Raw genomic sequence first — 15,226 nt, forward strand, 5'->3', positions numbered from 1 at the left:
TAAATAGGACTATTTATGTAATTATCAAGGTTAGTTTTATCACAAGATTAGAACTTGCAGAACTATTGTACATTAGGGGCACCTGGTTGGCTCAGTGGGTTAAAGCCTCTGCCTTTGGCTCAGGTCATGATCTCAGGGTTCTGGGATCGAGCCCCGCATCGGGCTCTCTGCTCAGCAGGGAGCCTGCTTCCTCCTCTCTCTCTGCCTGCCTCTCTGCCTAGTTGTGATTTCTGTCAAATAAATAAAATATTAAAAAAAGAAGAACTATTGTACATTAATTGCATCTTTTACCTGTTTTAATATTAAATATTCCTTAAACTATAGAGCTTAAACATGGTTGTCCTCTAGTAATTGTTCAGTAGTAAATACATCACATATAGATGAATGGGTTTAAATGTGTCCAACAGAAGCTCCACTGAAAGGTCCTGAAAGCTTTTTACAAACCTTAATAACACTAAGGGAGCTACAGGGGCTACACATAACTAGAATTTTTTTTAAAATTTTTTTTTTTTAAGATTTTATTATTTACTTGACAGACAGAGATCCCAAGTAGGCAGAGAGGCAGGCAGAGAGAGAGAGAAGGAAGCAGGCTTCCTGCTGAGCAGAGAACCTGATGCGGGGCTCTATCCCAGGACCCTGGGATCATGACCCGAGCCGAGGCAGAGGCTTTAACCCACTGAGCCACCCAGGCGCCCCCATAACTGGAATTTTAAAACTAAACATCTAACCGGTCTAGATGGGATCTTCTGTGAACTGCAATTCAGTACAAGATGATCTGTTCTCTACTAGGTCCGAGGAATAAAAAAATGAAATTAGAGACTCTGCTCTAGGAAACGTAATCTAGGTTGAAACAAAATAAACCACTGCAGTACAGCGTAGTAAGAACAACAATAGAGGTTATGCGCAGGGCCCTGTGGGACAGAGAAATGGGAAGGCGCAACTGGTTTCGTTAGTAGAGCTCAGGTAGACTTGATTCCAGATACATGGGGTCTGTCAGTCCTTTCATTGATACTTATTTTCATCAAAAGGATTCTTTTTAGAATTCAGTGACTTCTACTCATAGGGAGATTGAGCTTTGCTGACTTTCAAATAATTCCACAGAGAAACCATTCTGTGTGGCCCATATTATAACGCCATTCGGTCTCTTCCTCGAGCTTTTATCCTTAATTACAAGTATTGAACCTTTTAATTTAAAATCCCTTTTAAGCAAATGAGGACTTTTAGTAAAGGAGAATTGGGTATCGCTGGACTATAAAGAAAGCTAAAGGGACAAAATTAGAGAAGGCAAAATGAACAGACGACTGCTAAAAAAAAGTAGTCTAAGAGCGAGCAACTGTATTGCTTAATATTGTTGAGTTTCTCCTCTGTCTGTTGATAGATATCAGTCCTACATCGCTATCTTGTGCAAATGAAGCCTTCTGATTTGTTGAAGAAAATGGTCTTGAAGAAAAGGGCTGAACAGCCAAACGGCACTATTGATGATAGTCTTCATTTGGAACTTGAAAAGCAGGTATCCAGAGCTAGATATCTCAAAAGAGTACATTTGAGTATAACTGATGCCAGTTACCTAACAACAGACTGGTAGCCTAGGCATTGCTGGATTTAGAGACTTAGGTACATTTTAGCAAACAAAATTATAAAGTGAATGGTATTTTTTACGTACTGCTGTTATGAAATTCATAAGTAACCTTGAGAGTTGAGAACTGAGGTAAAAGGATGGTTGTTGGTAATTCAATACTGGGAGTATTTTTGGCACTCCTTTACTAGGGCAGTTGTGAGATAGTAAAAGGAATGCACTTGAGTTAGAAGTCAGGAAGCCTAGGCTAAATGGTTGGCTTTTCCCTACCTACCAGGCTCAGTTAACTTTAGCAAATCTTTAATCCTTCTTGGGCAACTCTCCTAATGTGTAAACTGGGATGATATCTGTGCTAGCTAATTCATGGGTGTTTGTTTCACTTATTTCTCTAACAGGCATATTACCTGACTTACATTCTTCTTCATTTAGTTGGTGAAGTTAGTTGTTCTCATTCTTTTTCTTCTGGACAACGGGTAGGTAGTTTTAGTGTTCTTTGTTCCTAATTAAGTGTCACTATTGATGGAATGAATGAATGTTCTTTATATAGAAGAAAACTTTGTAAAAGTTAACTTGGGGTTTGCTATAGAAATCCCAGTGTACACTGGAAAGAGGGAATAATATAGTAACTTTGCAACATATCATTGGCAAGAATTATTTGTCTGCACATGTTAGTTGTGTTTATTGGAGTGTAACTTAATCATCATAACTTGACAACAGTGTAATACATTAATAAGATGCCAAAGGTCACCAAACCAGCTGTTAGCTGGTTTTTTTCCCCATCTCTAATCCCACTACACTTTTTTTTTTCCCTTTAGAAATAATATTGCCTTCAAAATTAAATTGATGTTAAGTCAGAGTACTTTATATATGCATTTCTTAATTATCTCCTCATGTTAAGATTTTCATTTTGAATTATTCTGTCCTTCCCATACTACCATAATCCATACTTCTGGGGAAAGTTCTTAAGTCATCATGTTTCATACTGTGGGTATTCCATACAGTGTGTTTTAATACCATTGACTATATTCACTATGCTGTACCCTTTATCCCCATGACTTATTCATTCCATACCTGGAAATCTGTATCTCCCATTCCCCTGCAGCCATTTTGCCCATCCTCTCACCACCACCACCACCCTCTGTCAACCCTCAGTTTGCTGTTGGTATTTATAGGTCTCTTTCTGCTTTTTGTTTTTTGTTGTTGTTGTTTTTAGGTTTCACATAAAAGTGAAATCATGTAGTATTTGTTGGCTTCTGTCTGATTTATTTCACTTAGCATTTCTGGATTTAGAGACTTAGATACATTCTAGCAAACAAAATTGTAAAGTGAATGATATTTTTTACTTACTGCTGTTATGAAATTCATAAGTAACCTTGAGAGTTGAGAACTGAGGTAAAAGGATGGTTGTTGGTAATTCAATACTGGGAGTATTTTTGGCTCTCCTTTACTAGGACAGTTGTGAGATAGTAAAAGGAATGCACTTGAGTTAGAAGCCTAGGCTAAATGGTTGGCTTTTCCCTACCTACCAGGCTCAGTTAACTTTAGCAAATTCTTTAATCCTTCCTCGGCAACTCTCCTAATGTGTAAACTGGGATGATATCTATGCTATGATGTCTATACTCTGCAGGTTTATCCATTTATCCGTTTGTCTCACATGGTAAGATCTTGTCCTTTTTATGGCTGGCAGTATTCTATTGTATAAATATAAATATATATATATAGTAAGTGTAGATTTTAAAATGATTGTTAGTTGTAACGGCACCATCGCTTTGTTAATTTGCAATGCTTCAGAGTTGTTTTCATCCCTCATGTTTGTTTTGCACAGAAACACTTCGTGCACCTCTGTGGAGCTTTGGAAAAGCATGTTAAGTGTGATATTAGAGAAGATGCAAGACTGTTTTACAGAACTAAAGTAAGTGTGTGTTTTTCATAAGAAATGTTAGGGGTTTTTGTTGTTGTTGTCTAGCTTTGATTACATTAATATTTGAGGAAGAGAAGCATCCCTTTAGAAAAGAGGTGGGGGGTTGGGTAGCTCAGTCAGTTAAGTATCTGCCTTTGACTCAGGTCATGATCTTGGGGTCCCAGGATTAAGCCCCACATTGGGGACGCCCCCCTCCCCGCCCCAGTGGGGAATTTGCTTCTCCCTCTGCCCTTCACCCTGTTCATGCTCTGTCACCCCTCTCGTGCTCTCTGGCTCTTGCTCTCTCAAATAAATAAAATCTTTTTTAAAAAGAACATGTAAGATGAGAAATATGGTTTTCTCTATTAATAATAGAAGTTAGTTTCTACTAAATACTTCTAGCTAAACTAAAAGTGAAAGGAAAGGTGCCTGGCTGGTTCAGTCAGTAGAGCATGTAACTCTATGTCTTGGGGTTGTGAGTTTGAGCCCCACATTGAGTGATTTTATTTTATTTTTTAAGATTTTATTTATTTATTAGATAGAGATCACAAGTAGGCAGACAGGCAGGCAGAGAGAGAGAGTGGAGGAAGCAGGCCTCCCCACCGAGCAGAGTGCCTGACGCGGGGCTCGATCCATTTAAAAGTGAAGGGAAAAAAAAAATCTCAAGACAAATATATTTTTCATTTTACTATACTCTATTCTAAAACTCTTGACACCTGAAGAGAAAGTTCTTCTAGTACTTATTGGAGATGCCTCCATCTCCAATGGAGATGAAACCTACTGAGATGAAGCTTATTGAGATGCCTGCATGGTTCAGTCAGTTAAGCTTCTGCCTTCAGTTCAGGTCATCATCCCAGGGTCTTGGGATCGAGTCCTACATCAGGCTCATTGCTCAGCAGGGAGTCTGCTTCTCCCTCTGCCTGCTGCTCCCCCTGCTTGTGTGTGCTCACTTGCTCACTCTCTGACAAATAAGGTCTTCCAAAAAAAAGAAATTAGTAAGTTTCTTTTGTCAGTATACAAATTAAGACTTTTATGCCAAAATTAGTTTCAGGGATTAAAAACAATTTTGTGACGATTGAAAACTTCTTTTGTTCATGGAGAAGAAATAGGTTAGCTGTTGTTCTTTGAATGTCCCATTAGAGAATGTGTTAAAGAAGGATTCTTCAGGTTTCTAAGTCCTACTCACCCAATCTGAGCTCTAGGATGGAAATGATTCAGCAGTAAGCTTGTTAATAAGCTTTTTTCTTAAACGTTTAGTACATTCAAAGACAGTAGAAAAGCGGACTATGAGTATAGAGTTAGGAAAGCAACTTGAGTATTAAAACAGTGATTGTAACAGTTTTACCTAAGACATTTAAAAAAACTTTTAAGGGTTTTTTTATTCCAAATCATCTTTTAGCATTTGTAATGTAAAGCTGATTCTTTTTTGCCATTGTGTTTGGATAAGTCAGTAAATGTGAAGTTTCAGCTTTGTAACTTTATATCTTAAATTAATTAGCTATAAAGGTTAGTCATTTCAGCAATGCCCATTTAGATTCACTATGTGTATTTATTTTAGTAGATTTCAGTTAAATACAGAGATGAGCCACTAATGAAGTTGTATCAGATTGCAGACTTTCAGAAATATGGAGGGGATAGCTCTTTGACTTAAGAGGGGAAACCATAGTTTCAAAGCACATTCTTTTGAACATTGACTAGAGTTACTGGCCCGTAGAACTTGGTGGTAGTAGCTACTGCTGACAGATGTGCTAAAAAGGGACCACCCAAGGTCTTTGTTTCTTAAAGCCAGGGGCCTGCATAGATTGGTGCCAGGGCTTCTCTTACTTAGAGTGGAGAGAGACACAAGAGGTCTGTGGAAATTGCACTGGGGGATGGTCTGCTGAGGAGTTGCCTCTTCACAACCTGTAATAGAAAAGGTGATTATTTTGGAGAAACTGAATCTGCTGAACTCTAAATGGAGAAGAAAGTAGACCTTTTAATTTACTTTATAAACTTAAATCAGCTATAAAATTCCTGACTTGTTTAGAACATTTTTCTGAAGCAGTTATGTTTAAGAGCTAATCGAGAATCTCTAGAGTGGTAGGAAAGTTTAGGTTTCATGCAGAGACTCACTAAACCTTCAAACATAGGAATAGACCTTGTATTTGAAGGGGTTTCGTAGTACTTTGCAGAACTGTAGAGAGGCAGAACAGTGAATCTTGGATCTTCTGATAATGTGGAAAGGAACAAATGACCGCCATTTTTTGTGGCCTTGAGTCTTTCAAATAGAAGTTGGAAAGATAAGGACAGCCAAAGCCTTGGGACCTATAACAAACCCACACCTGAGCTTATCTATGTGGGTGTTCAAAAGCCAGCAAGTTGAAAATATAAGTCTTGCAGGCAGGAAAGGAGCACATTTTTTCTGGATGATCTTTAGTAACTAATGGGAAAACAGAGTCCTAAGCATTCAGTAATTTAGGTTATGGTGATCGAGGAGTCTTATATTAATCTCTGTGATTTGAAAGCCCCTCCAGAAAATGAGCATTTTTTTTCTTTCTTGACAGAAATTAAATTGAATTGTTGGGTGTGGGCCTGTCACAACTATCAGATCTTTTATCAAGCATTAAGTGGATTTTAGTTAAGGATGTTTTGATCTGATTACTTTTCCCCTTTTTGATGTTTTTAAGGTAAAAGACCTGGTTGCCAGGATACATGGAAAATGGCAGGAAATAATCCAGAACTGTCGGCCTACTCAGGTGTCATTTTATTAAAGTTTTTTATTTATTCTTAGTAGTTTTGCTAAATGGTAACTTTTTATGTTGTTTGAAAAAAATATGACACAGCACTTTCTTCTAGGTATCTTAAGATAAACTGAAAACTCCAGTATAATAATGTGTGTGCGTTTTTTAGTTTTTGTTTGCTTTTCTGTTTATTAACTTATTTCCAGAGATGGTTGAGCCCATTTTAAAATGTCACGTTGCCTCAAAGGTGGTTGATATTTCATGGGAAGCATTTTTCTTAATAGCTTTATTGAAATAAAATTCATGTATCATATTTCACTCATTTAAAGTGGTTTTTAGTATATGTACAGAGTTGTGTGACCATCACCACCAAATGTTTTAATGTACTTTAAAACATTTTTGTCACTCCAGAAAGAAATCCCAGAAGCCATTAGCAGCCACTGCCTATTTCCCAACCACCTGTATTTCTATCCCCAGTTCCTCCCAAGCCTTTAGGTGACCACTGTTTTTTCTGTCTATATCGATTTTCCTATTCACATTCCCTCTAAGTGAAACGATATACTATCTGGTCTTTTATGACTGGCTTCTTTCACATAATGTCAGGTGAATCCATGTTGTAGCATGTATGTCATTTCTATTGCCAAGTAATATTCCATTATATGAATTATCCACTTATTAGATGGACATTTGAATATGCTTCCACTTCCTGGCTGTTCTAAATAATGCTTCCATGAACAATACCACATGGGTTTTAGTGTGAACATGTTTTCAAATGAAAATATTTTGGGTGTATACCTAGGAGTGGAATAGCATGCTGGGTTGTGCGGTAATTTTATGTTAAATGTTTTGAGGAATTGCCAGACTATTTTCCAAAGTGGCTGCACTGTTTTACATTCCCACCAGAATATATAAGGTTTCTTGGGGCGCCTGGGTGGCTCAGTCGTTAAGTGTCTGCCTTCGGCTCAGGTCATGATCCCAGGGTCCTGGGATCGAGCCCTGCATCAGGCTCCCTGCTCAGCGGGAGGCCTACTTCTCCCTCTGCCTGCTGCTCCCCCTACTTGTGCGTGCACGCTCTCTCTTTCTCACTATCAAACAAATAAAATCTTTAAAAAAAAAAAAAAAAGAATATATAAGTTTTCTAAATTCTCCACATTTTTTTTTTTTAAGATTTTATTTATTTATTTGACAGACAGAGATCACAAGTAGGGAGACAGGCAGGCAGAGAGAGAGAGGAAGGGAAGCAGGCTCCCTGCTGAGCAGAGAGCCTGATGCGGGACTCGATCCCAGGACCCTGGGATCATGACCTGAGCCGAAGGCAGAGACTTTAACCCACTGAGCCACCCAGGCGCCCCAATTCTCCACATTCTTGCTAACACTTGTTATTATCTTTGGTTTTGATTATAGCTATAGTAGGGGATTGGTATTAGAACCTCATTGTGGTTTTAATTCATATTTCCCAGTGATGAATGATGTTGAGCATCTTTTCATATGCCTGCTGTCCATTCATGTAGCTTCTTTGGAGAAATGTCGGTTGAAATCCTTTGCTCATTTTTTAATTGGGCTTTTTATCTTTTTATTATCGAATTGTAGAAGATTTCCATTTGTTCCAAATACAAGTCACTTGTTAGGTGTATAATTTGCTAATATAGTCTCTAATTCTGTGTGTTGTCTTTTCATTGCCTTGATAGTATCGTTTGTAGAACAAAAGTTTTTTTTTTTTTTTTAAGATTTTATTTATTTATTTGACAGATAGAAATCACGTGCTCGCTTCGGCAGCACATAGACAGATAGAAATCACAAGTAGGGAGAGAGGCAGGCAGAGACAGAGAGAAGAGGAAGCAGGCTCCCTGCCAAGCAGAGAGCCCGATGCGGGGCTCGATCCCAGGACCCTGGGATCATGACCTGAGCGAAAGGCAGAGGCTTTAACCCACTGAGCCACCCAGGCGCCCCTAGAACAAAAGTTTTTAACTGTGATGAAGTCCAGTTTTATTTATTATTTTTCCTTTTGTTAGGCTTCTGTTATCCTGTCTAAGGGGACTTTGCTTAAAAGGGGCATAGTGTAAGCAACTGGTATTACATTTGCTATACTATAAATTTGCCTTTTACAAACTAATGGGTATGTTATTATCTAAAATTATGCTTCTCAAATTTTAATGTGAGTATAGGCATCAATTGGTTGAAATGCCAATTTTGATTCATTAGGTCTGGAGTGGGACCTGAGAGATGCTGCATTTCTAACAGTTTCTCAGATTTATGGCAGTGCTGCTGGTCCAAGAACCATAATTTTAGTAGACAGGACCTAGAAGTTGCTTATAGTTTATGTCAAAGCAACAGGAGCACTGGAGATTAATTAGAAAAAGTAATCTCAACTCTTCTGTATTTTGAATCTCTTGGTGTTACTGGCCTTAATAAGATATGCCTGCTCTTTGAGAACAGCCTTTGAGAAGTCTTAAACTAATGTTTTGTTGTTAGCTTCAGTTTCTGATCCCAAAAGATCTTGTTTTAGCCTGGCCATCTTTTGCTGATATAGTATTAAAATAAATGAATTTACTACCAAAACTTTTCTGTTAGTCACCTTAACATTTTATTTAATCTTCTTAAATATGATCCTCCACATGTGTGTATTGGTGAGGAAAACATCTTGCACTTATTTTGTACTTTTTTTAAATTAATTGTTAATTGTTGGATCACAAAATGTGAAAACTGATTCCAATTACCATAAATGTTCAGGGAAATATATAATATAAAGATTTTATTACTTCTTTTACCAAAATCCTGTTTGATGATTAGTAGTTTTATAAGGATTAATGCATAATCTGATTTCCTTTATCCTGTTTTTTCCCCCTTCCCTTTTTTAGGGGCAGCTTCATGACTTCTGGGTACCAGATTCTTAACAGGAGTTGAAGCAGCAAAAATATGGACCAAGAGAAATTCAATAAGATCTTTTCCTAGAGGAGTAGAAAGAATGCTACAAACTCCAGTGGAATGCTAAGAAAACGTGCTGCAAATGTGCCACTTGAATATCTAGTATGAAGCTGGTAATGAAGAAATTGCCATTTCTAAAGCAGATATGAAACATGATCTGCTTAATTTTAAAGCAACTGACATTTTAAAAAGAACAGCATCATATAACAAGAGGGCAGTGGTAGAAGCAACTAATAGTTGCATGTCTAACCTGCCCCTGTTAACTTCTTTTGCTAAATTGTAAGCCAGTTATCCTTTTTTTTTTTTTTATGGCACTTGGATAATCACAGGAAGTATGTAGGAGAGGGTTTGGACCAACTTGAGTAGTTGGACATGGAAATCAAGACCAAGTTCCAGTTGGGTTTCATTTTGCCCTTGGTTATTTTAAGACTCAAAAAGAAAACTTAGAACTGAGATTAATAACAAAAAGAATAAATCTCTTCTGTAATTGCTATAAACCACAGGGAGATTTCAATACATATATTTTCCTTCACAGTTCAAGATTATAAATCTGTAAGGTTTTTAAAATACATTTAAACAGTTAAGGATCAGAAATTTGTATATTGCCAGATCCCCCTTAAGGGGAAGAGGTTAAGCTATAAAATAGTGTCTCTGTTTTCATGCCAAAACATTCATACGCAGTTTGTTTTGGATTCCTTTTAAATGTATATATAATTTTTTAAATACTGGTTATATCTTAGAATCTTGGCTAAATCTTAGAATCCTGGCCCTTGGTTAGCCATATTACAGATATAGTATAGAAGTTTAAAGATCTGGACAAGTTTCCAAAACCCTTACTTTCATGAGTATATAAGCTTGGCAGAGACCTGGATGGTGTTTATTCTTTGGGACATTGCACACGCGTGTGTGTGCGTGTGTGTGTGTGTATGTGTGTGTGTGTGCACGCGCGTGTGTGTGCTTGTATTTTAAATTTGTTGCACTTGAAAACCACAGCTGCTCTAAGTATTCTTAAACACTGGAAAGCCATCCTTGGGTTTAAATGGTGAAGGGTTAGTAGAAGTGCACATGCTGGTCTTAGCCCAAGGGCCCTTTGAAGCCTTTGGTAGTAATAGACTCTTACTAGCTAACTGAAAAATTCTTTTGTTGACTGAGTGTCCCTTTTGGGGCGGGGGTTTGTTTCTTGAATGAGAATGTCAACAACTTTTTTCCTTCGATATTGACTTGGATGACACTGCTTTCCTGAGCATTCTGAGGTCTCCAGTTGTGGGGGAAGAGATGATGGAGAGGAAGGGAATTGGACTTGAGGTTTATGGTTTGAGAGGGGAGAAAATAATTTTTTTAAAAATAGCTTTCTACCTCTAAATTGAGGCTTAGGAGTAAAAAGCATTTTATCTTAAATTTATCATTTACAATAGTATAAGTAACTTTTGAGCCCATGTCAAGCATTGAGCAGTTAGAGATTTTATAGGGAAGACGTAAATCAACTCCCGAGAACCCTGACTGAATGAGGCTTCAGGAGTCAGACCAACAAAAGTTTTATTCTGTGTTGAGTTTACTGGTAAGAATATTATTATCTTGATACTACCTCTCAAGGGTATTATTAGAAAATGCCACTTATGGTTAATGAGATAGATACAAAGAGTTCTATTTGACAGAAGCTTGAAACTCTGGCATCTATCTGCCCAACAATGGGGGCTTTCACTCTTTGTAATTTAATACTTTGTAGATACATTATTTGTGTGTAATTTTATAAGTGTTCATATTTTTCTCATTTTGCATTGTGTAAAGTGTACAAAATCTCAAAAGTATAAAATACTGCTTATATTGCTTGTAATTACAGTGTGTAAATATTTTCTAATTGTGTACATTGACGGGGGGACAAGTGGGTTATTCAGGTTTTTTTTTTAAGTGACCCTTTTGTATTGCAGTTTCAAGAGATAACTGCTCATCAAATTTAAAACCACTTTGATACATTTTTATTTAGCAGTTCCAGTAAGGAAAGTCTCTATTTTTAATTGTCTTTCTTCATTAGAGAAAAATACTTCACCTGTCTCTTTAAAAATGGCCAGACATCAGTTTGAGCCCTTGTATTTATGACTGTGGTAGATGTCTCCATCTCCAGGTCATAACTCCAGTCAGTATTTGCATTGGGTTCTTATACAAATTCTGTGATGATTCTCTTTTAGCACAAGTAGCCCATGACTTTTCTCCCAAATCAAGTATTATCCTTCTCCCTCTTGAGTCCCCATGCTCTGTCTCCCTCCTGCTGTTGTTGCCCAGTGAATGGGATGGTAGTGGGGGGAGAAAATGTTCATTGCACAGAACACGTCAGGCCACTTTTGGGACTTGGCAAACAAAGCTTGCACTGAGTGGTGGTGTGTTTGGCAATATTACTGTGCCAACAATAACCTTGTCTAATTTTCTGGATATGTATGTCAAACTTATTACCCTTATTGCAAGCTGAAAATTAAGGTACTTGTAAGTGTTTATGCTTTTGTGTGTAACTGTTTGCCTTTTCTGAACTGCTTTTCTTGTTATCGGAAAATATAATTCTCTTAGTTATATCATGTTAAGTGAAGAGGCTCTCCATGCACAAAATGCATCTATGTAGCAGTAAAGTAACAGCATTTGTACATTTCCTGTCTATCCTCTGACGGCAGCGGTGCCTTTGTCACCTTTTGGAAGGTTGGCATTTTGGTTTTGTTTTGAAGTACAAATAATAGCTTGCTTTTGACTTCACAAAAATCTCCCCAGATGTAAGAGAGAGAAAAAAGGTGTGTTGTCATCCAGGCTCAGTCAGGAGCATTTGCATTTTTATTTCTGTCCAAACAAGTATAGTTGGTGGGGACTGGCCAGTAATAATGCGTGGAGTCTTTAAACCAAGGGTAATTTTTAAATTTAAAAATAAAAAATTTAAGAGGTGACCCAGTAACAAGTAACTGAGATAGAAAATTAGGGAAGAGACTGTCCTGGTTTGTCTCTAAGGAGGCAAGATTAGGGTACTGGTGGCTGGGCATGTGGAGCGTGCTCTGCGATGGTTATTTCTTGCTCATCTACAGTGCTGGGGCACCTCGTCATCTGTGCATCTGCTCTCCCTGGGCGGTCCTGCCAGCCAGTTACTCCACCAGCTCTTAGGCAGTTTACAAGTAAATGCAGATTTCTTTTTTTAAAGACTTTTTTTTTACTACTTCTTGTTTAAAGTCCCATGAATGTATGTGTGTGTTATTAAAAATGCTTTTTCTCAGTTTGAACCTGTGTTCGGTAATATTTGTTTGGGAGTGGGGGATGGTTAAATATCTGGAATGTCCTGGTTCTTCACTGCCCTGCCCCCTAGTTTTTAAACTGATTCTTTTTTCCTCTTGCTTTGGAGTCTTCAGCCTGTTTTTTTGGCTTGATGTCGCTTGTTTCTGGAATACATAAAGCTACAGTTGTGCACAGTTCACTTTTACATAAACTACTTAATAATGTGCTGCATAATTTGTGGCCAGCAGTTCAGTAATCTCATTCTTACATTACCTCATTCACTCGGATGATTCAACAACTATTGCGTACCTGCTACATGCTGGGCACTCTTGAGGATTGGATTCAGTGATGAACAACACAAACAGATCTCTCATGAATTATACCTTCTGTCATCCGGGTGCAAATACTGTTATTGGCCAAAGAGGACTAGAAAGAAATCCCTTTGGCCTGCCTCCCTTGTTCTAGAGCCTAGGTCAAGGAAAGGGGAAGCCATATGATACAGAAGCAGGGCTCAGGACCACCTTGCACCTGCCAGGCTGATAAAGCTGTGCATATGGCAACTAAGGGGAGACGCAAGTTAACAACTCACAGGAGAAACTATTATGAGCTCATAGAAGGGCTAGGCATGGTTGCCAGAGGCCTCAGGTTCCAGAACATGCCAATATTTCTCCCTTCTGACAGACTGCTTTGGAGAAGACCACTTGTGAGCATTTTTCTGACTGGGGTAGAAGGGTGGGGGAGTAACAGCCAGACAAAAGCAATGATACTGCCTTAAGTACTGGGATGCTGGCAGTATAGCCTTGTGCAAGTTCAGGGCCTTGACTTTGACCTTAGTCCTGACCTCAGATCCCAGATTGACCAAACCAACCGTTTGATCTTTGGCAAGTTACTTAACCTGTCTGAACCTTAGTTTCTTCATCTGTTGAAAGGAATAATGTGTCTATCTCAGAGCTTATAAGGATTAAGGGAATAATGCATGAAAAGTACGTAGCAAGGTGCCTGGCATATATGCTAGGTATTATTTAGCTCTAATTTGAAGCTCTTCTCAGATGACAGTTAAAATTGAACTTGAGGGTCACCTAGCTGGCTTGGTCAACAGAACATGCTACTCGAGTTGTGAGTTTGAACCCCATGTTGGATGTAGAGATTACTTAAAATAAGTTGAACGAAGGCACTTAGGGGTTCACTGACATCTAAGCAAACCATACCTTAAAATTGTAGTGTGGGTATGCTCTCTTCCTTCTGACAGCTCCAGAGCCTTCTCTGTCCAGCGCTGTCTCTACTGGTAAAAAAAAAAAAAATACATATATATATATATATATATAATATATGTGTATGTATATATACACATGTATATATAAATTTATGGCTTTTTTAGGACTCAGCATGCCAAAGCCGAGAAGGGATGGTAGGTGGTGATTTCCATCAGTTGTCGCCATATCCTGACACTCCCTTTTCCTTGCTAACCATTCCCCAGGCTGGAGTCAAGAGAGGGCAAACCAGAAGGCCCAGCTTTGGGTCTGACTCCAAGACGACTGGCTGGGAGGACAACTTAACAGGCAAAACAGGCTTCTGAGTGGGACAGTGAGACTACAGCATTGGTGCCCTGGTGACAGTCCCTACTGAAGAAGGACCTCAGCTGTGTATTTGGCCCAAATAAAGATCACGCCACCTAAAGGGAGAGTGCTGGGCAAACCAGAGGTGGAGATGGCCAAGCAGGAACCAAAATGCAACCACAGTGGACAGGAAGCAGGACAACCTGACTAGGCCAGAGTTCTTTGCCTCAGGGAACCTCTGCTCAAGTTTCAGGAGTTCATACCGACCCCCTTCACCTAGGATCCCTGCTATACAGTGAGTAACTGCTATGTGCAAAGCCTGGAGCCAAAAGCTGGTGTGTAGGTGGCAGAGAACAACAGGCATTTTCTTATCGCAGAGCTGGGGAGAATAGCCTAGCAAAAACAAAACCACATTGTACAGTTGTGCTTGTGAAGTCATACACCAGAAGCTTTTCGGATGGGATCCTCTCCTAGCCGCCCTGGGAAGCAGCCAGTGTAGTGACTTGAAGGCTGAGGGAGAACCTGCACACCGAATGCCCTGCCAGTGTCCCAGGACACAAAGTCAGTGGCTAGGTTAGGATTCATTTCTTCCTTTGATTTTGAGTCTCTCCCACTGTCAGTATTCCCCCTCATTCATGTTTTATCAGCTTGATTTGCAGAGAAGAGCATTGTCAGAGGGGCTTTCTACAGAAAGTTCTTTAATTGCCATCCCATCCGACCATTAGGTTCAGAGCCTCAAGTGGGAGAACGGCAGAGAGAAATGGATTGTGATGTAAATCTCCATTATCAGGATCCTTCCTTAACTGCTCAACTACTGCTGTGTAAGCACCATGCTGGGATTCTGCATTGTCACTTACACATTCTGTTCATTTGAAACGTGTGAGGTTCTGACTGCCGTCTGGGCACCTTTGAGGAGAAAGGCTTGCCTCACAGGGTGTAGGCGCGAGTGGGATGCTAAACCCGTCACCTGATCACTGCAGCTGCACAGGGACCTGAAGTGGGCACCGTGAGTTATATGAGAACAGGAGGAGACGTGTCGTGCAACCCACTGGGCCCCTGTGGTCCAATCTCCTGTCTGGTACTGCAGGGCTAGCCATCTTCCCACCCTCCCTCCTCTGTCTCCCACTCCCGCCCCCAACCCACTTTCCCACAGGACTGCAGACTTATTTTTCTTAGCCATGTCTTTCCTGGACTTCCCAGCTTGGACTTCCTTTCTCTATTAGGATTTTCTTCTGTGGTCTCTCCCAAACTATTTGCTGACTTTTCCCTTCTGTTTCCCACTAGCAAGCTTCCCATCCCAACACAA

At 39.2% G+C, this 15,226-nt stretch overlaps 1 protein-coding gene across 3 annotated transcripts in view; it reads left to right on the plus strand.

The window, feature by feature from the left end:
• The window catches only part of SLF2 (SMC5-SMC6 complex localization factor 2), a 54,161-nt gene that overhangs the window by 34,015 nt on the left and 4,920 nt on the right, over nt 1–15,226 (plus strand). For 2 of the 3 annotated variants that reach the window (XR_006821249.1, XR_006821250.1), the window contains exons 16-21: nt 1,379–1,510; nt 1,972–2,049; nt 3,402–3,488; nt 6,143–6,211; nt 9,055–9,234; nt 13,842–14,215. Coding sequence is in view for 1 of the 3 variants with exons in the window: in XM_046027306.1 (XP_045883262.1) it covers nt 1,379–1,510; nt 1,972–2,049; nt 3,402–3,488; nt 6,143–6,211; nt 9,055–9,090 (402 nt within the window). In the remaining 2 variants the exon portion in view is untranslated. Of the gene's footprint in view, nt 1–1,378; nt 1,511–1,971; nt 2,050–3,401; nt 3,489–6,142; nt 6,212–9,054; nt 12,373–13,841; nt 14,216–15,226 lie in introns of those variants that run through there. The other variant, XM_046027306.1, reaches the window with a different exon arrangement.

The sequence above is a fragment of the Meles meles genome, chromosome 13 (assembly GCF_922984935.1).
Source record: "Meles meles chromosome 13, mMelMel3.1 paternal haplotype, whole genome shotgun sequence".
Classification (NCBI taxonomy): domain Eukaryota; kingdom Metazoa; phylum Chordata; class Mammalia; order Carnivora; family Mustelidae; genus Meles; species Meles meles.